The following is a 19,742-nucleotide window of genomic DNA, read 5'->3' as shown; positions in this document are numbered from 1 at the left end:
CATAATTCAGCCAGCTTAGTGGGTCCTGTTTTTAACTGGTTTTAATCCTACTTAAAGGACAGGAGCTTTTATGTTTTAATAGGTAGTTTTACATCTGCATAAAACAAAAAAATTCTCTGGGGTTCCACAACGGTCAGCCCTTGGGCCACTGCTCTTCAATCTATACATAATACCGCTTGGTATTATCATAAAGAAACATAATACCATTCATAACATACACAGTTGCACATTTCACTTTCCTCTGGTGATCTCAGGCCTATTAACAAATTAGTAAACTGTATTTATGACATTAATCGCTGGATGTCCAAACATTTTGTACAGCTGAATACAGACAAGACTGAGATACTCATAGTTGGTCTTAAAAGTCAGAGACAGAAAATGTATTCACACTTCGATGCCCCTGAAATCCTCAGAAATCTTGGAATTATTTTGGATACTGATCTCAATTTTGAAAATCACATTATCAACATCACCAGAACAGTGTTTTATCACTTAAACAATATATCAAAACTTAGAGCATTCATATCTCAAACTGATTCTCAGAAACTAGTTCATGCATTCATCTCAAGCAGGTTAGACTACTGTAACGCTCTATTTGCAGATTTGCAGGACTATCTAAGCAATCAGTAGGACAACTCATTCAAAACGCAGCAACCAGAGTCCTAATACGTACATGAAAAACATATTACTCCAGTACTGAAAACACTTCATTGTCTCCCGGTACATTACAGAATCACCTTCAAAATCCTGCTAATAGTCTATAAAGCTCCTCAGTACAATTCTGACTTGCTCACTGATTATAACCCAATCAGGCCTCTCAGGTCATCAGATGGAGGTCTTCTAGCCATACCCAGAATAAGATCCATGAGGGTGCCTTCAGTTACTGTGGTCCTACTCTCTGGAACAGTCTGCCTGGTGACTTGAGGTCCATTCTGTGTACACAGTCAAAGGGAAACTTGAAACTTTCCTATTCTCACAGGTTATTGATTAATTACTGTGTGTATGTGTTTGTTTGTTTGTGTATGTGTGTGTGTGTGTGTGTGTGTGTGTGTGTGTGGGGTTTGTGTGTGTGTGTATTCGTATGGTATCACCTGTTACTTGTACAGTCGGTTACATGTGCTATTTGAGATTCCAGATTTGATTGTGTTGATGTTGGGTTGGGTTTATATTGCTGTGTAGTATGTTTAATGTATGTTGGGGTTATGCTTTATTGATTCAGTTTCTGTATTCTACTCATGCTTATATTTTTACATTTATGTAGCTTATGTTACCTGTGTTACCTGTTATGACTATATTTTTTATATTTTGTCTTTCAATGTAAAGCACATTGAGTTTATTTGTAATGAAATGTGCTATGTAAATAAAATTGCCATTGCCATTGAAGTAGCCAGTAGTTCTTCCTTGCATCCAACTATGTCACTGTCACATCAAATGACGGCGCTGGATGCAGGAAGAACTACTTGGCAGACTCAGCCTTCTTGGTCAAAATAGCATGTACTGAGGAATTTATTGCTTCAATTAACTGTATTTACTATCAACACTGATCCACATAAAATGCTCCAAATTTTAACTTTAATTTGCCATCTCCCATCATAAGAAGACAGCGGCATTGGCTGCAGTTTATTTTTAAATGTATACATTTCAATTACCTGCACTATTTAAGACAGTTTATGGAACCTTTCTCCTCTGATTATCAATTGAGACACTCTACACAGTGTCACAGCCTGTCATGGTCACACCAGCCTGTAATCACCCACACCTGCTCCCAGTTACACTCCTGCTCTCAATTAGCCCCAATCACAGCCAGTATATAAGCACACCACTCACTTCATTCAGTGTCTGACCTTGTTTGTGTTTAGGACTCTTCATACCATTGAGTACCTTGTTGTGATAGTTTCCAGTGTTTTCCCGTTTCCTGTGTCTCCAGTCCTCCGTGGCTTCTCCAGTGGTTCCCCAGTCTAGGTTTACCTCCAGGGACTTCCCTACATCCACTTCCCCTTTCTTAACACTCTTCACTCCTGGCTGTCAGTAAATAAAGATCATTCCTGTCACCCTCGGTGTCCCCCACCTGTCTGTAACTTTAACAGACAGCTATTTTTTCTGTTATAAGTCATTACCTAAGAAAAGCTTCATGTTTAAAGCTCCCACTGATTGGGATAATCTATCTGTAAATATTCAGTCCATATCATCTTTACATCTATTCAAAAATGCCCTGTCTTCTTATTATAGGATCAGTTGTACATGTCCATAATAACCTATAATCCTATAATTATGTATTAAAACTTTATTACTTAATGCTATCACTGACATTAATACTTCTCTATAATCTATTAATGAATGATCAATTTTCACGCTCTGCTTGGGGTATGATTTCCTGATTTTGTATGTCTTATTATTTGATATGTATTGCTTTTTTTGTTGTTTTTTTTCGTCACATTTGGTATAATTTAATTATCTTATTGTTAAATGTTTTGACCCCCTTGAACATAAGATGGTACATCTCAAGGGCTTATTCCTAATAAAGAATTTCCAACTAGTTACAGGACAGAAATTTTTTCTCTAACCAAACTGGTGAATACAAAATACATATACATTCAAAAAGCATCTATGGTCTGGGTAGCTTTGACTGTAAAACTGATCTAACCTTTTTTGTACTTGTCAAAGTTATTAAAAAATCTGTAATAATATTACAGTATCATTTTATACTGTAAATATGACTAGTGTCTTTGAAGATTCACCCTGCTGTATAAGCCAGAGAGGACAATTAAACAAATAGCAAGAACAAAGGAATCCAGGATTTTGTGTTGCTTATGTGAGACCTCCAGTCTGTCCCTGTCAGAACTGTGGCTGTGAGGACCAAACGTGCACATTGCAGAGTCATTTTAAAAAAATAACGTAACCAATAGAATAGATGCTGAGTTCACCGTGCAACACAAGGAGGAGCATTGTGTGAATGCTAGAATTTTTAAGCAGAGCAGACTATAAAGCTGACTTTAACACTGAAAGTCAGCAGCTCTGACAGCAAGGCTTCATTGCAGGCTAAACCCTTTCACACACCTGACACAAACAGTTCTGTGACCCCATCTAATCCTGCCTTCCTGACTGGCTGATTAGCTGCATTATACTGCAGCAGTGGAAAGTCAGAAATTAAGCAAGTATATCTTTCATAAGGCAAAAGAGAAAATTCACTATAAACACTGGCAGCATATGATCAATATAATGATAATGTTAAAATCAAGACTTGATATAAAAAAAGACCTAAAAACTTAAATGTAATTGGCTGTTTGTCTGAAAAGTAAAGTGTTATAAGATGAGATGACTGATTCCCACAGAGGAAGTGAGTGTTCCGAGCAATAACATTAAAATGTTTCAATAGGAAAAAATACTCATTAGTATGCATTTTAAAGACACTCGTGAAAATGAAAATGCGCAATATTAAAAATTCTTAATGTTGCAACAAAATTATCAGCTTTAATTCAAATGCATTTGCATTGTCTTACAAAAACCATATGAAATGAGAAAGAGGGGACAAGAAAAAGAAGTGATGGCAGCAGGTAGGATAGTGGAGAGGAACAAACAGAATTCCAAGGAGGAAAGGGAGTGAAAATAGAAGGTGCAGTGAGGAAGAGTAAAAAAGGAGGAACCAAGAGAATGGATGAAATGCAGGTGAATGAGACAGGAATGGAAGTAGGATGAGTGAATGACAGTTGGTGCTACAGTCAGACTCAGGAGTGCAGTTTCAAAGACAGCAGTGCATCCATAAAGCCTGCCAATCTGGAATGTTCCCCCGGCCCATCCAGGTTTGGTATGACATGGTTTGACTCTCTTTCTATGTGACTCCATTGCTGTTTTGGCTCACCCCATAAGCATAAGTGACACTTTAATGGCCCCGGTTTTCACTCTGCAACTTAAATCAGGAAAAACAAGAGGCAGAGGAGCAGTGTCTTTCCTTTTGTTTGTTTTGTCGCTCTTGTGGTATTTCTTGCCTTATGTGCATTGTTTTATCACCCACAAATACTGCTCATGTTTGATCGTGTGTATGTGTGTGCAGGGTGGCGTGGTGTTTGTCTTCTGTAATTGCTCAGTCTGTTGTTAGACCATCGAGACCATTGACCATTGACCAAGTTCACAGTATGAAGTATAAAGAATATGTGCAGAGCCGAGGGGAGTGAAGTTTGTGTCCGGTGTGGGAGAGGTCGGCCACAATCTTTCCTGTTCGCCAAGGGGTCCTGGAGTCCTCAAAACCTAACACGGCAGCGGTGGATGGCCACCCACCATTGAGTCTGGTTCTGTCCAAGGTTTCTGCCTCTTAAAGGAAGTTTTTCCTTGCCACTGTCGCCAAATGCTTGCTCATGGTGGGATTTGTTGGGTCTCTGAAAATAATATTATAAAGAGTATGGTCTAGACCTGCTCTATAGGAAAAGTGCAATGAGATAACTTCTGTTATGAATTGGTGCTATATAAATAAAATTTCATTTAATTTAATTATTAGTGGACCTAAACCATGACAACCCAGAGTTGAGACCAGGAGGCAGGTATATAAATAAAATTTAATTGAATTAACCTCATTCATCCTAGTATGACCTGACAGCAGTCCTTACAAGGGATGTAAACAAATATATTATTTACATGAACAGGCAAAATATTTTAAGAAATTTCACATTTCACACCGGCTTTATCTTCATCTGGATAGTGTCCCATGGCAAGCACAACCTCCAAAATGTGCTATTCTGACTTGTATTTTTCCTACTGTCCTATTCCCACTATTGATTTCCACCTAGACCTTCAACAGTTACACAACTTGTATTTAGAACATCTTAGACTTTTGTTTGAAGCTGGGAATCATGCTTTATTATTTAATTAATGTAGGTACATGGTGGTATGTATACATGGTTCTGGGGTAGGCCTGATATTTTAGTGAAATAGACAGATACAGAGCTTTGCATTACACCCCTTTGCATTACACCCCTATTCCTTACACATACACACACCCTGGTCATCTGCTGTTAGACTGCCTGGACAACTTTTGTCAAAGCAGATGATGATGTGGAGGTGTGGGATAGAAGGAAGAGGAGACAGAGAAAAAAGAAAATGAGAAAGAGGGAAGGAAGGAATTAAGGAAGGAGATTAACTGGTTGTTTATGTACAGTATCTCAGGACTGATCTGTTTTATTAACAGCCTCTCACTGTTGACTTGTGTTATTTTGCAGAAACCAAGACAGGAAGCGGTCTGTTCAAACCGGGAACAATTGCTCTGTTTGGTAACGTGGTGTACAGCGGACTGTTCAACGAGCACTTCTGGCACTTCGGGGTTCCCCTCGTCACCAGACTGGTCAGTTCCTGGTTTTTCCTCATTTCACTCCTATTTGTGATTCTCTCTAAATTTCATTCTCTCCTGGGCTTTGCCTTTTTTGCCTCAACTGCTAGCTTTATCTCTCTCTGTGCCTCTTTTTTTCTCTCACATTTTCTCTCACACATGCAGGCACATGTGCAAACACACGCATATATGCACACACATTACTTGTTACAGTTTTTTTACAATTGTTAACTCACATTTCTCTATACAAGTTAACTTTTTCAAAACTCTTCACACAGTTGTCTTTAGCAACATGCAGCTCATCGCAACAGTTAATCTCACATCCAAAATGCACTAATGCAACCAAAACACATCCAACATTTGTCTGCCAACAGTAACACTTTGTCACTCATTTTATAATGACCATAAAAAACACTAACAACAGGTAGCATTACAATTAGTGTCACTGTTGTCTTTGTAAAAGTATCTGTTTCCATTACAACAAAAATAAGGTCACTTCTTTATTGCATAGATTGTGCTACATTACAGTATATGTCACAGAAATGAATCAGAAATGTTGCAATATACTTCATTTAGAAGTATTTTTTTCCAAATGCACAAAATGAAACTAAAGTAATTCCAGTAATGCAATACAAAAATGTACATATTCACTATACATACTTGTGCAAGATAGCTACAGATACAACAGTTAGTGAACCTTGTCTTCTGCATTTGGCCACAAATTTTCAGCCACATTACATCTTAATGGTAATGGAATGTTCTTGTATAGCACCTTTCTAGTCTTCCAACTACTCAGAGCACTTCACACTACATATCACATTCACACACTGATGGCCAACTGCTCATCAGTTCAAAGAAACTAACTAATCGTTCACACACACATCGAAAGTTGGGGTTCAGTGTCCCAAGTACACTTCGACACGTAGGATTGAATGGCCGACCTTGCGATTGGTGGACAACCCGCTCTACTACTAAGCCACAGCCGCCCAATACATCTGGGAAAGGATCCTTTGCATGTCTGATCCATCCCTGGCAATCTTCTGCAGATATGTGCAGACATCCAGTATTCATTGTGTCCAATCTGATGGCTGGTGGCCATAAACTTTCCACCTCCATGAGAAAAAGATTTCCTCTTTGGGGTTTAGGAATGGAGAGTAAGGTGGAAGGAAAAGTGACACTGTCTTGGAATGGGCTGTAAACCACTCTGCGACTGGAAGAGAACGGTGAAACACCATATTGTCCCATACAATTACAAAACGTATTGGATTCTGCCTCACTTGCCCCCTTTCCTCGCCTGGCACAAATCTTTCATAGGGGTCATAAAGGAATGAAAATAGGCGCTCATTGTCCCAATTAGGAGTTTATGCATTTTTATTATTTCTTTTTAGTTATGTTTTTGAAAGCACAAACACATCTATCCTAGATCCATTTGTAAAACACTCCAAAGAAAAGAGGAAAACACTGTAAAGCTTGTTAATCTACCTGCCACATTTATTTATTCTTTCACCTCAACTTTCAGATTACCTTGTAGTGCTAGCTCAGCTACCCCGAACGACCACATGGTCCCTCAAGAAGTTCCCATATTGTTGTTGCTGTCGTGTGAACTTCAGGACCAGCCCTATAAATAATGGATTGGGTTCTAGCATTAACACAAACTAATGCAATATTAGTGGTATTTCAATTAACTTTGAATTAGACTGTAATCTCTTCCACGTCACTAACTGATTGCAGATGGCTCTGTTTTATTGAACTGCTGATAAATGTTATATTTGATAGATATCAATGTTGTCTCCCTGTCAAGATACAGCAGAGGATATTTGCTGGCTCAGTTTGATCACTTGCCCATGAGCCTGTGGGACACACACACTCCCAAATTTGTCTGCTTGCATATTGCCTCTGCTAATGACTGACTTTGATTTTGGTTTACAGAAAATAATTGTTGTCTTTGATTTTTTGTAGATATTATAAATTCAGATAATGTATCACGGTTTAGAAACTGGAAACCAGTTTTACTGTCAAATCTTGAAGAGTAAGACTTTCAGATGGTGTACTGGGAAATATATACAATATTTATTTTCAACATTGTGAATATTTAAACTAATCTATACAGCAGCTGATATCATCAGAAATTATTATTAGCTACATTGGTCATGTTTTATTTACAGTGATGCTGTATGAGACAGACACACACACACACACCCCTACAGCTATTTCACATGATTCAGAGCAGTGCAGATGTTGAGTGTCATGGAATTTGAGCTCTATAACAGATTAAATTTAACTGCTGGTCTCTGAACTCCTCGTTTAGTTTTCACAGCTCTCTTCATTGTTCTCAGATTCAGTGTGCTTTATAACAAAGCAAAGTAAGGCCATAATCTTTTTTATTTATTTTATCTTTATTGATGATGATGATGATGATGATGGTGATCGTGCAGTGGGTAATTTGTTGGTTGGTTATTTATATTATGTACTACAAAAACCAAATGGACGTCATGCAACATTCTGTGTTTCACCATGGGTTCAACTGATATGGCACACTCTAATACAGAGTGGAGTGGTTAATAGTCAATATCTTGTGCCAAAATTCAACATGGGAGGGATCAGGTTTTTAAATGAAGAGATTTTTGATGAAATACTATCAGCCAAGAAAATAAACATTAAATAAACTGACATAAATGCAACAGCAGTGGTGGAAAGTACATCTACTCAAGTACTTTTAGTACAATTTAGTACAGTTAGTACACTTTTGAGGTACTAACTTTGTACTTTACTTGAGTATTTCCATTTTCTGCTACTTTATGCTTCTACTACACCAGTTCAGAGGCAAATATTGTACTTTTGTACTATTTTACTACATTTATTTGATTACTTTAGTTACTAGTTACTTTGCAGATTCAGATGATTAATACAAAATATAATCAACAAATAAATTATGATGTATTATTATAGATTAAGCTACCCATACATAGCATACAGTAATGCATCAATTATTATAATCCAGTCATATATATATATATATATATATATATATATATATATATATATATATATATATATATATATATATATATATATATATATATATATATATATATATATATATATATATATATATATATATATATATATATATATATATATATATATATATACATATATATATATATATATATATATATATATATATATATACATATATACATATATACATATATATATATATACATATATATATATATATATATATATACATATATATATATATACATATATATATATATATATATATATATATATATATACATATATATATACATATATATATATATATATATATATATATATATATATATATATATACATATATATATATATATATATATATATATATATATATATATATATATATATATATATATATATATATATATATATATACATATATATATATATATATATATATACATATATATATATATATATATATATATATATATATATATATATATATATATATACATATATATATACATATATATATATATATATATATATATATATATATATATATATATACACACATATATATACACATATATATATAAAAACTTTGTCCTTCACCCCCCGCGGGTGGTCTCATCCTTCGAGCTCGGGTCCTCTACCAGAGGCCTGGGAGCTTGAGGGTTCTGCGCAGTATTTTTGCTGTTCCCAGTACTGCGCTCTTCTGGACTGAGATGTCTGGTGTTCTTCCAGGGATCTGCTGTAGCCACTCCTCCAGTTTGGGGGTCACTGCCCCGAGTGCTCCAATGACCACGGGCACCACTGTTGCCTTCACCTTCCAGGCCTTCTCCAGCTCTTCTCTTAGCCCTTGGTACTTCTCTAGTTTCTCATGTTCCTTTTTCCTGATGTTGCTATCGCTTGGTATCGCCACATCAACCACAACGGCTTTCCTCTGTTGTTTGTCAACCACCACGATGTCAGGCTGGTTCGCCATTACCATTCTGTCAGTCTGGATCTGGAAGTCCCACAGGATCTTGGCTCGGTCATTCTCTACCACCTTTGGAGGTGTTTCCACTTTGACCTCGGGGTTTCCAGTCCATACTCAGTGCAGATGTTCCTGTACACTATGCCAGCTACTTGGTTATGGCGCTCCATGTATGCTTTTCCTGCCAGCATCTTACACCCTGCAGTTATGTGCTGGATTGTCTCAGGGGCCTCTTTGCACAGCCTACACCTTGGGTCTTGTCTGGTGCGGTAGATCTGGGCCTCTATTGCTCTGGTGCTCAGGGCCTGCTCCTGTGCAGCCATGATGAGTGCCTCTGTGCTGTCCTTCAATCCAGCCCGCTCTAGCCATTGGTAGGACTTCTTGATATCAGCCACTTCAGTTATGTTCCGGTGGTACATCCCATGTAGGGGTTTGTCCTCCCATGATGGTCCTTCCTCCAGCACGTCTTCCTCTGTTCCCCATTGCCTGAGACATTCCCTGAGCACGTCATCTGTTGGGGCCTTATCTTGGATGTACTTGTGGATCTTGGATGTTTCATCCTGGATAGTGGCTCTCACACTCACTAGTCCACGGCCGCCTTCCTTACGGCTAGCGTACAGTCTCGGGTGCTGGATTTGGGATGGAACCCTCCATGCATGGTGAGGAGCTTTCGCGTCTTAACGTCTGTGGTCTGTATCTCCTCCTTTGGCCACCTTATTATTCCTGCAGGGTATCTGATCACTGGCAGGGCGTAGCTGTTTATTGCCTGGGCTTTGTTCTTGCCATTGAGCTGACTTCTTAGGACTTGCCTTACTCGTTGAAGGTATTTGGCCGTTGCCGTCTTCCTTGTTGCCTCTTCGAGGTTGCCATTTGCCTGTGGTATTCCAAGGTATTTGTAACCATCCTCAATGTCTGCTATTGTTCCTTCTGGGAGTGAGACCCCTTCTGTGTGGACTACCTTCCCTCTCTTTGTCACCATTCGACTGCACTTCTCAAGCCCGAATGACATCCCAATGTCAGAGCTGTAGATCCTGGTGGTGTGGATCAGTGAGTCGATGTCCCGCTCGCTCTTAGCGTATAGCTTGATGTCATCCATGTAGAGGAGGTGACTGATGGTGGCCCCGTTCCTGAGTCGGTATCCATAGCCAGTCTTGTTGATTATTTGGCTGAGGGGTTCAGACCTATGCAGAACAGCAGTGGGGACAGAGCATCTCCTTGGTATATGCCACATTTGATGGATACTTGTGCAAGTGGCTTACCATTGGCCTCAAGGGTGGTTTTCCACAGCCTCATCGAGTTCGCAATGAAGTCCCTTAGAGTCCTGTTGATGTTGTACATCTCTAAGCATTCAGTGATCCATGTGTGCGGCATTGAGTCATATGCTTTCTTGTAATCAATCCAGGCAGTGCACAGGTTGGTGTGTCGGGCTCTGCAGTCTTGGGTGACTGTTCTGTCAACCAGGAGTTGGTGTTTGGCTCCTCTGGTTCCTTTGCCAATGCCCTTCTGTGCTTTGCTCATGTATTGATCCATGTGTCCACTTATCTTAGCCGCAATGATGCCTGACATGAGCTTCCATGTTGTGGAGAGACAGGTTATTGGCCGATAGTTGGATGGGACTGTACCCTTTGCGGGATCCTTCAGGATCAGGATTGTGCGCCCTTCGGTAAGCCATTCAGGGTGCGTCCCATCTCTTAGCAGCTGGTTCATTTGTGCTGCTAGGCGCTCGTGGAGTGCAGTGAGCTTCTTTAGCCAGTAGGTGTGGATCCTGTCAGGGCCCGGTGCTGTCCAGTTCTTCATACCTGAGACTCTTTCTTGGATGTCTGCCGCTGTGATGGTGACTGGATTCTGTTCAGGAGGTTGCTGTGGTCCTTTCTCAGGGCTGCCAGCCACTGTGCATCGCTGTTGTGTGATGCATTCCTTTCCCATATACTTTTCCAGTACTGCTCCGTTTCCAGCCTTGGTGGGTCTGCTCTGCTGTTATTACCCTGCCATTGAGCGTACACTTTCGCAGGTTGAGTTGCGAACAGCCGGTTTATTCTTCTGGCTTCATTATCTCTCTCGTGTATCTCTTTAGGCGGCTGGCCAAGGCTTGGAGCCTTTGTTTGGCAGTTTCGAGTGCTTCAGGTATGGGCATCTGGTTGTACTTCTTGGGTACTTGCTTTCTCATTGCACCTCTCTCAGCCTCTGTCAGTTGGCTCACTTCTCTCCGGGCCTCCTTGATTTTTGCCTCCAACCTTCGTTTCCATGGTGGGTATTGTCTCTCATGGCTCCCATGGTTGCTCTTGTAGCCAAGCATCTCTAGGATCACTGCTGCTGAGGCGTATATCAGCTCATTGGTTTCAGTGATGGTTGTGGTAGGGATCGCTCTCAATGCTGCATTCACATCTTCTAGGAGACTTTCTGATGGTACTTCACTTAGCCGTTGTAGTTGGTGTCGGGGTTGCCTTGTATTCATCCTCGCCATGATCTTATCTTTCAGGTCAGTCGCTGCCTCGTTCAGCGTGATTTCTCTTGGGGCTTCGTACCCAATCTCTGGTTGGGGAGCTGCTGGATGCTCCCCTCTGACCTGTAGTCCTGGCTCCCCCTTGCCGTAGCATTTGTGTTGTACCTCGTCAATCTCAAGTTGTGATAGCAGTTGCCGCTTGTGGATGTTGGAACACTGAGCTACTAGTTGCTTCGCCGTAAGCCTCGATTGTGGGTTTCGAAGTAACCATTCATCCCACATCCTCTGCATGTAACCCCTCTGACTAGGGTTACTGGAGTAGTAGCATTCCAACAGAGCCTTGTTATCGCATCTCGCCCATTTCCGTCTTGTTCCAGTAGCCCATTTGTCGTCTCGATGCCCTGGTTCCCCAACACCTGACGCAGACCTTGTTTGGCCGGGCGACGTCTGAGCCGGCATGTCAATCATTTCATCGTCACTCATCATCACTCATCATCATGAGGTAGGCAGCAGCGTGAAGGGTCTTGCCTAAGGACCCACACTGGATGATGGGTCATTGCTCATTGCGCCCCGAGGGGGATTCGAACCCTTGTTCCCCCGTGAGTGTCCCGTGGCCTATCAAATCGAACTATCCAGCCTTTCCACACTGGATGATGGTCATTGCTCAATGCGTCCCGATATATATATATCCATCCATCCATCCATCCATCTTCTTCCGCTTATCCGGGGCCGGGTCGCGGGGGCAGCAGTCTAAGCAGGGACTCCCAGACTTCCTTCGCCCCAGACACTTCCTCCAGCTCCTCCGGGGGGATCCCGAGGCGTTCCCAGGCCAGCCGAGAGACATAGTCCCTCCAGCGTGTCCTGGGTCTTCCCCGGGGCCGCCTCCCGGTGGGACATGCCCAGAACACCTCCCGAGGGAGGCGTCCAGGAGGCATCCGGATCAGATGCCCTAGCCACCTCAGCTGGCTCCTCTCGACGTGGAGGAGCAGCGGCTCTACTCCGAGCTCCCCGTGTGACTGAGCTCCTCACCCTATCTCTAAGGGAGCGCCCAGCCACTCGGGCGGAGGAAGCCCATTTCGGCCGCTTGTATCCGCGATCTTGTCCTTTCGGTCACTACCCAAAGCTCATGACCATAGGTGAGGGCAGGAGCGTAGATTGACCGGTAAATCGAGAGCTTTGTCTTTCGACTCAGCTCCTTCTTTACCACAACGGTCCGATACAGCGCCCGCATCACTGCAGACGCTGCACCGATCCGCCTGTCAATCTCACGCTCCATCCGTCCCTCACTCGTGAACAAGACCCCGAGATACTTAAACTCCTCCACTTGGGGCAAGGACTCCCCACCCACGCGAAGAGAGCAAACCACCTTTTTCCGGTCAAGAACCATGGCCTTAGATTTGGAAGAGCTGATTCTCATCCCAGCTGCTTCACACTCGGCTGCAAACCGTCCCAGTGCATGCTGCAGGTCCTGGTTTGAAGAAGCCATCAGAACGACATCATCTGCAAACAGCAGAGATGAGATCCTGTGGTTCCCAAACCGGACACCCTCCGCCCCTGACTGCGCCTAGAAATTCTGTCCATATAAATTATGAACAGAACCGGTGACAAAGGGCAGCCCTGGCGGAGTCCAACATGCACCGGGAACAGGTCTGACTTACTGCCGGCAATGCGAACACAGCTCCTGCTCCGGTTATACAGGGACCGGACAGCCCTTAGCAAAGGGCCCCGGACCCCATACTCCCAGAGCACTCCCCACAAAGCGCCCGGGGCACACGGTCGAATGCCTTCTCCAGATCCACAAAGCACATGTGGACTGGTTGGGCAAACTCCCATGAACCCTCGAGCACCCGATGGAGAGTATAGAGCTGGTCCAGTGTTCCACGACCGGGACGAAAACCACTCTGCTCCTCCTGAATCCGAGGTTCGACTATCGGACGAATTCTCCTCTCCAGTACCCTGGAATAGACCTTACCGGGAGGCTGAGAAGTGTGATCCCTCTGTGATTGGAACACACCCTCCGGTCCCCTTCTTATACAGAGGACCACCACCCCGGTCTGCCAGTCCAGAGGCACTGTCCCAGACCGCCACGCGATGTTGCAGAGACGTGTCAGCCAAGACAGTCCCACAACATCCAGAGACTTAAGATACTCAGGACGGATCTCATCCACCCCGAAGCCTTGCCACCAAGGAGCTTGCCAACAACCTCAGTGACTTCGGCCAGGGTGATGGATGAGTCCGCCTCCGGTCCCCAGCCTCCGCTTCCTCTTCGGAAGACGTGACAGCGGGATTGAGGAGATCCTCAAAGTATTCCTTCCACCGTCCGACAACATCCCCAGTCGAGGTCAACAGCTCTCCACCCGCACCGCACAAGGTGTTGGTGAAGAACTGCTTCCCCCTCCTGAGCCGTCGGACGGTTTGCCAGAATTTCTTTGAGGCCGACCGATAGTCCTCCTCCATGGCCTCTCCGAACCTCTCCCAGTCCTGAGTTTTTGCCTCTGTGACCGCACGGGCTGCAGCACGCTTAGCCTGCCGGTACCTGTCAGCTGCCTCGGGAGTCCCACGAGCCAACAAGGCCCGATAAGACTCCTTCTTCAGCCTGACGGCATCCCTTACTTCCGGCGTCCACCACCGTGTTCGGGGATTGCCGCCGCGACAGGCACCAGAAACCTTGCGACCACAGCTACGAGCCGCGATCGACAATGGAGGTGGAAAACATGGTCCACTCGGACTCAATGTCCCCAACCTCCCGGGATCTGGGAGAAGCTCTCCCGGAGGTGTGAGTTGTAGACCCTGCTGACAGAGGGCTCCGCCAGACGTTCCCAGCAGACCCTCACGATACGCTTGGGCCTGCCAAGTCTGTCCGGCTTCCTCCCCGCCAGCGGATCCAACTCACCACCAGGTGGTGATCGGTTGACAGCTCCGCCCCTCTCTTCACCCGAGTGTCAAGACACGCGGCGGAGGTCAGATGATACGACAACAAAGTCGATCATCGACCTCCGCCTAGGTGTCCTGGTGCCACGTGCACTGATGGACACCCTTGTGCTTGAACATGGTGTTAGTTATGGACAAACTGTAACTCAGCACAGAAGTCCAACAACTGAACACCGCTCGGGTTCAGATCAGGGGCCGTTCCTTCCGATTACCCCTCTCCAGGTGTCACTGTCGTTGCCCACGTGGGCGTTGAAGTCCCCCAGTAGAACAACGGAGTCCCCGGGTGGTGCACTATCTAGTACCCCTCCCAGGGACTCCAAGAAGGCCTGGTACTCTGCACTGCTGTTCGGCCCGTAGGCCGCCACAACGGTGAGAGACCTGTCCCCCACCCGGAGGCGGAGGGACGCGACCCTCTCGTTCACTGGGGTAAACTCCAACACGTGACGGCTGAGCTGTGGGGCTATGAGCAGGCCCACACCAGCCCGCCGCCTCTCCCCGCCGGCAACGCCAGAGAAATGGAGCGACCAGCCCCTCTCGAGGAGACGGGTTCCAGAGCCCAGGCTGTGCGTGGAGGCGAGGCCGACTATATCTAGCCGGTAACGCTCAACCTCCCGCACAAGCTCAGGCTCCTTCCCCAGCGAAGTGACATTCCATGTCCCTAGAGCCAGTTTCTGTGTCCGGAGATCTGGTCGCCGGCCCCTGCCTTCGACTGCCGCCCAGATCTCTGCACCGGCCCCTACGGATCCTCCTGCGGGTGGTGGGTCCACGGGAGGACGGCCCCACGCCGCTCCTTCGGGCTGTGCCCGGCCGGGCCCCGTGGGGAAAGGCCCGGCCACCAGGCGCTCGCCGTCGGGCACCCACCCCAGGCCTGGCTCCAGGGTGGGGCCCCGGTAGCGCCAATCCGGGCGACGTAACTGGCCTTGATTTTAAATACTCCATAAGGGTCTTCTGATATATATATATATATATATAAAATTATTATTATTATTATTATTATTATTTTAAATGGGTCATTCTGCATAATGAGTACTTTTATTTTTGTTTGTTTTTTTTTTAAACATGATTTTCACCACTGATTTACAACAGGAACTCTGCATCACACAATGGGGACATAGACACACAGGGAGGGTGTAAGAAAGAGACAGTCTCAAGTTGCATTATGGTAAATGTAGGATCCAGTGTCTCCTGCTTCAAATTTGACTATTGTTTTTATTTTTTATTTTATTGATTTATCTTTTATATGTCTCTTGAGACCCCCAAACTTTATAGGAGTGAAGTACTAAATTGCTGGAGAACCCCTTAAAAAATGAAAGCCCAGAATAGTATATTATGTAAAATCCCCATCCCACCTCCAAGTTGCCATCAAACTCTGTTACAGCAGTAATAATGTATTATAGGCTGAGTCAGAAGATTTTTTTCTTTTTTTCTTCTCCTAAGCCACTGATTTGTCCCTTTATCTAAGAAACACATAATTAATGTTTTAATTGAGCTAATTGAAAATGAATAGAGACAGCCCAGCAGACAGAGAGAGACTACAGCTCTACAGCACTCGCTCCACTGAGTTTATTGTGCACCCAGAACTGATGACGAAGGCAACTGCCCTAAAAGCTAATGAGGAGGTGTGTGTATATGTTTGTGCATGCAATACATACACTTTGTATTTGTATCTGTTCGTGTATGCATCTGAGTCAACGTATAATGCATGTCTGGCAGTTCAGCTCAGTGTGCTGAGAAAAGAAACATTGGTTCCTTGACACATTATGGGATAAGCCTTTTTTTGTTTTTCTGTCAAATCACTGAGGTGTTGTTGTGACTTTTCAAAGTAAAGTAGTTTGAGAAAAATGTTGCACTATAATGGATGACTTAAGGTATGAGTCTAGTGATATTCTGTATTTTTCATATCAAATCCCATAAAAAGAGCCAAAAACAATGAATGTATCTTACTAACACGTATTGTGTGTGTATTCAATACATGACATATCTTCTGACTATATTCTTCTGTGCCATAGAGTTCCATTGTTGTCCAAAACCACATAAATGAGCCACACTGTTGCACTGTTGCACACGTTCCTTCATTACCATAAACACACACACTGTAGTTTATTTTGACGCAATTCCACATACACCGTCCTGGTGCCCCAAATACTCACTGGAGCACCAAATGTGGATTAATCCGCCACTGAAAATAGTGCCTAACAAATGCACTATTTCCACTTGTTTGAGTAACAGTTGCTAAAACCTACAGTGTCCAGCTGTTTTAGGAAATTTACTGAAAAATTACTGAAAATAAAACCTATATCTTTGTGCTCCATTTAAGATTTGCATCTTCAGTAATAACCAATGGACTTGGAGCTGCCACAGACAGGGATGAACAGTCAGAAAGTATTGAGAGACAAATATAGAGAGCCAAATTAACATTGTTGTTTTTGGTGTTTTTATGGGACAAAAACAAGCAGAACTTTCTCACCATATTAGATGTTAAGAAAATATTTATATTATATTTTTTTTCATTAAGTGTTTTATTCTATGGTGGACATTAGATCACAGCAAGTTATATTTTTCTAAATAAAGTTCCCCTAGTATCCGAACACTGACAACATTTATCTGTCAATAGTAACACTTTGTCATTCATTATATATTGACCATAAAAATCTCAAGTTATTAGAGTTTCTTGGGGCCATATGCAGCCAGAGAAGAAGACTGGGCGCTACTCAGATTTGAAAAAGCCCTGCCTTCTCCTCTGGGTGTTTGTCAGGTAAAAAAATTACTCTATTTTTTTATAGTGACAGTAAAAATGTTCACATTTTATATCATTAGTTAGTGCAGTAATAATACAACAATTTACACAGCATTTCAATTTATTTGTTGCATTATCAATATTATGGAAATCACAGTAATCAATTTTAAACCAGACCTACGCCCTTGGCTGAGACATGGGATAAAAAAAAACAAAACAACTTTGACCATAGAGCGCTGACACCTGGCACTTTTTATTTATTTATTTTTTTTACTAAAAATGGTGCTTAGGATAGATATATACGGTACACCAATGTAGTATCTACGTACTTATGTCTATGAGTGCTTAAAATGCCATTGTCAGCCAGTGTATTCTTCGTCATTTAATTTCGTATTCTGATTGGTTAGTTTGTAGACATGGGTTGTAGCAGCAATTACATTATGAGAATTTGCTTCTAAATTTCTGACACTGTCAGAATTTTGACACATGCTGTTTTTGGTCCCCAAAGCTCTGAATCAGCTGTCTGTGGATGTGTCTCACCAGGCCCTCCTCTCCAAAAAATACGGCCGTATGTGTCATCCAAGCACTTATTACGACCCATATTTACGTTTATTGTTAGGAGGCGACCTCTAGTGACAAAAGAGGATGTCGGGTGAGGTAGTATAAAGAGCGACAAAGTCTGCATAGGGAGGAGGCCGGGCTGGTTGGATGGGTCAAACACAGGGCTTTCACCCAGGAGACCACTGTTCGTGTCCTGTGTGAAACCAAAAGTCAACATAAGTTAAGTCACATGACTTACTTTTAACCCAATCCATGATCTTTTCATAAACCTCACCAAGTAGTTTTGGTGTGTGAAAGAATTTAGTATTACTCATTATGTTTATCATTTATTCATTTAATTTTAGTTTTTAGTAACTATTGTGAGTATCCTATACTTTTCTCTGTTCCTGCCTTTAACTCGGAATGTTTATCTTAGGGCCCCCATGATGGGGAGATGTGTTTGAGTGAAACCACATGAGGCCACGTGAGCCATTGGACATTACATTATCAGAAAGACTTTGCCTCCTTCCATTGAATGTAAAGCGTGGAACTGATGGGGTAAGACCTGGTGATCTCCTTGTAATTAATTAAATATATATTTTATATACTTCAACCTTTCTGTGCTTTGTGTCCTGAGTGCATTATTAGATCATTTTCATGACAGGTGCCTAAACCTAACAAAGTACACAGTGCATTTTGCAGTGTTAAAGTAACACTTGAATGAAATTTAACACTATTCCAGAGTAGTTATTTGGTCCAACTCAGAATTGGGTGTTAAATTGACTCTTACCCTGGTGTTTTAAATTTTAGAGTTAAATTAACTATAAATAGAGTAAATAACACTCATACACTGTATAGGGTTATTTAAACTTAACACTACAGGTGAAATAACTCTGGAGAGTGTAAATATTCATTAGTCTTGATAATTTACTCTTCTGTGATAACAAGTCAACTTTAAGTTCAATTCCAATGTTCACTAACAGCATTGCGTTATTAAAAGTTAATGCTGGAGGGTCAAATAACTGATAAGTGTCAATGTTACTCACTACTATGTTGATAATTTACTCTTGCAGTGAAAAACCAGCTCTGAAAATGTTTCTCTAACACCCATTAACATTGACGGTGTAGTCCCTCATTCGTCCAGGAGTGTTCTATCGTAGAAAAGGTTTCAGTTGTAGTCATCTGGACACTGTTTTCAGAATCAAGACGTTTTGGCTCCCATCCGGACGTCATTCTCAATTGTGAAAAAATGGACCGGGAACTCAGAAATTTAAGCTTCTCTGTGTTACATGAGCCCTGCCCTCAGGAAGGAGTCTGAGTATCTGTTGATTAATCTAGCTAGTTTCACCTGAAACTGACCTAACTGTTTCCATGATGGCCCAGTAATCAGTAATCAGGCCTATTGTTTTCTGGCTGCACCTCCCTCATCACTGTTACAGTTTTTCTCTCAATCGATTTGGTACATTTCTTCAAACTCAGGTAACAGCTCTCAAAACAGTTAACACAGCAAACTAAACACACTCTTATACTAGCGAAACCGTTAAGTATTCACTGCACAATGAAACACAGCATTTTATTCTAGTAGTGCATTTATTAAAATTCAATATTAACATCAAAACTAAAAGTGTGTTCTCTGTTGATTTTATAACAAATTCAGCTGAAGATACACAAAGAAATAAATGAAAATACATGTTTTTCATTAAGTTCTTTAATGAGGAGTTCAGGTGTATAACAATAAGTTGTCAACCCACACACACAATATTTATATATTTATAGCAAATAAGTACAT

At 42.3% G+C, this 19,742-nt stretch overlaps 1 protein-coding gene across 9 annotated transcripts in view; it reads left to right on the top strand.

Moving 5' to 3' along the window:
• rbfox3a (RNA binding fox-1 homolog 3a) overlaps positions 1-19,742 on the top strand; it is an 869,263-nt gene that overhangs the window by 576,171 nt on the left and 273,350 nt on the right. For all 9 annotated transcript variants that reach the window (XR_006375924.1, XM_044178310.1, XM_044178308.1 and 6 more), the window contains one exon: positions 5,211-5,332. Coding sequence is in view for 8 of the 9 variants with exons in the window: in XM_044178310.1 (XP_044034245.1) it covers positions 5,211-5,332 (122 nt within the window). In the remaining variant the exon portion in view is untranslated. The remainder of the gene's footprint in view (positions 1-5,210; positions 5,333-19,742) is intronic.

This window comes from Siniperca chuatsi, linkage group LG20 (genome assembly GCF_020085105.1).
Source record: "Siniperca chuatsi isolate FFG_IHB_CAS linkage group LG20, ASM2008510v1, whole genome shotgun sequence".
Taxonomy (NCBI): Eukaryota; Metazoa; Chordata; class Actinopteri; order Centrarchiformes; family Sinipercidae; genus Siniperca; species Siniperca chuatsi.
Note: the sequence above shows the minus strand (reverse complement) of the source record. Positions and strands in the feature narration are given on the sequence as shown.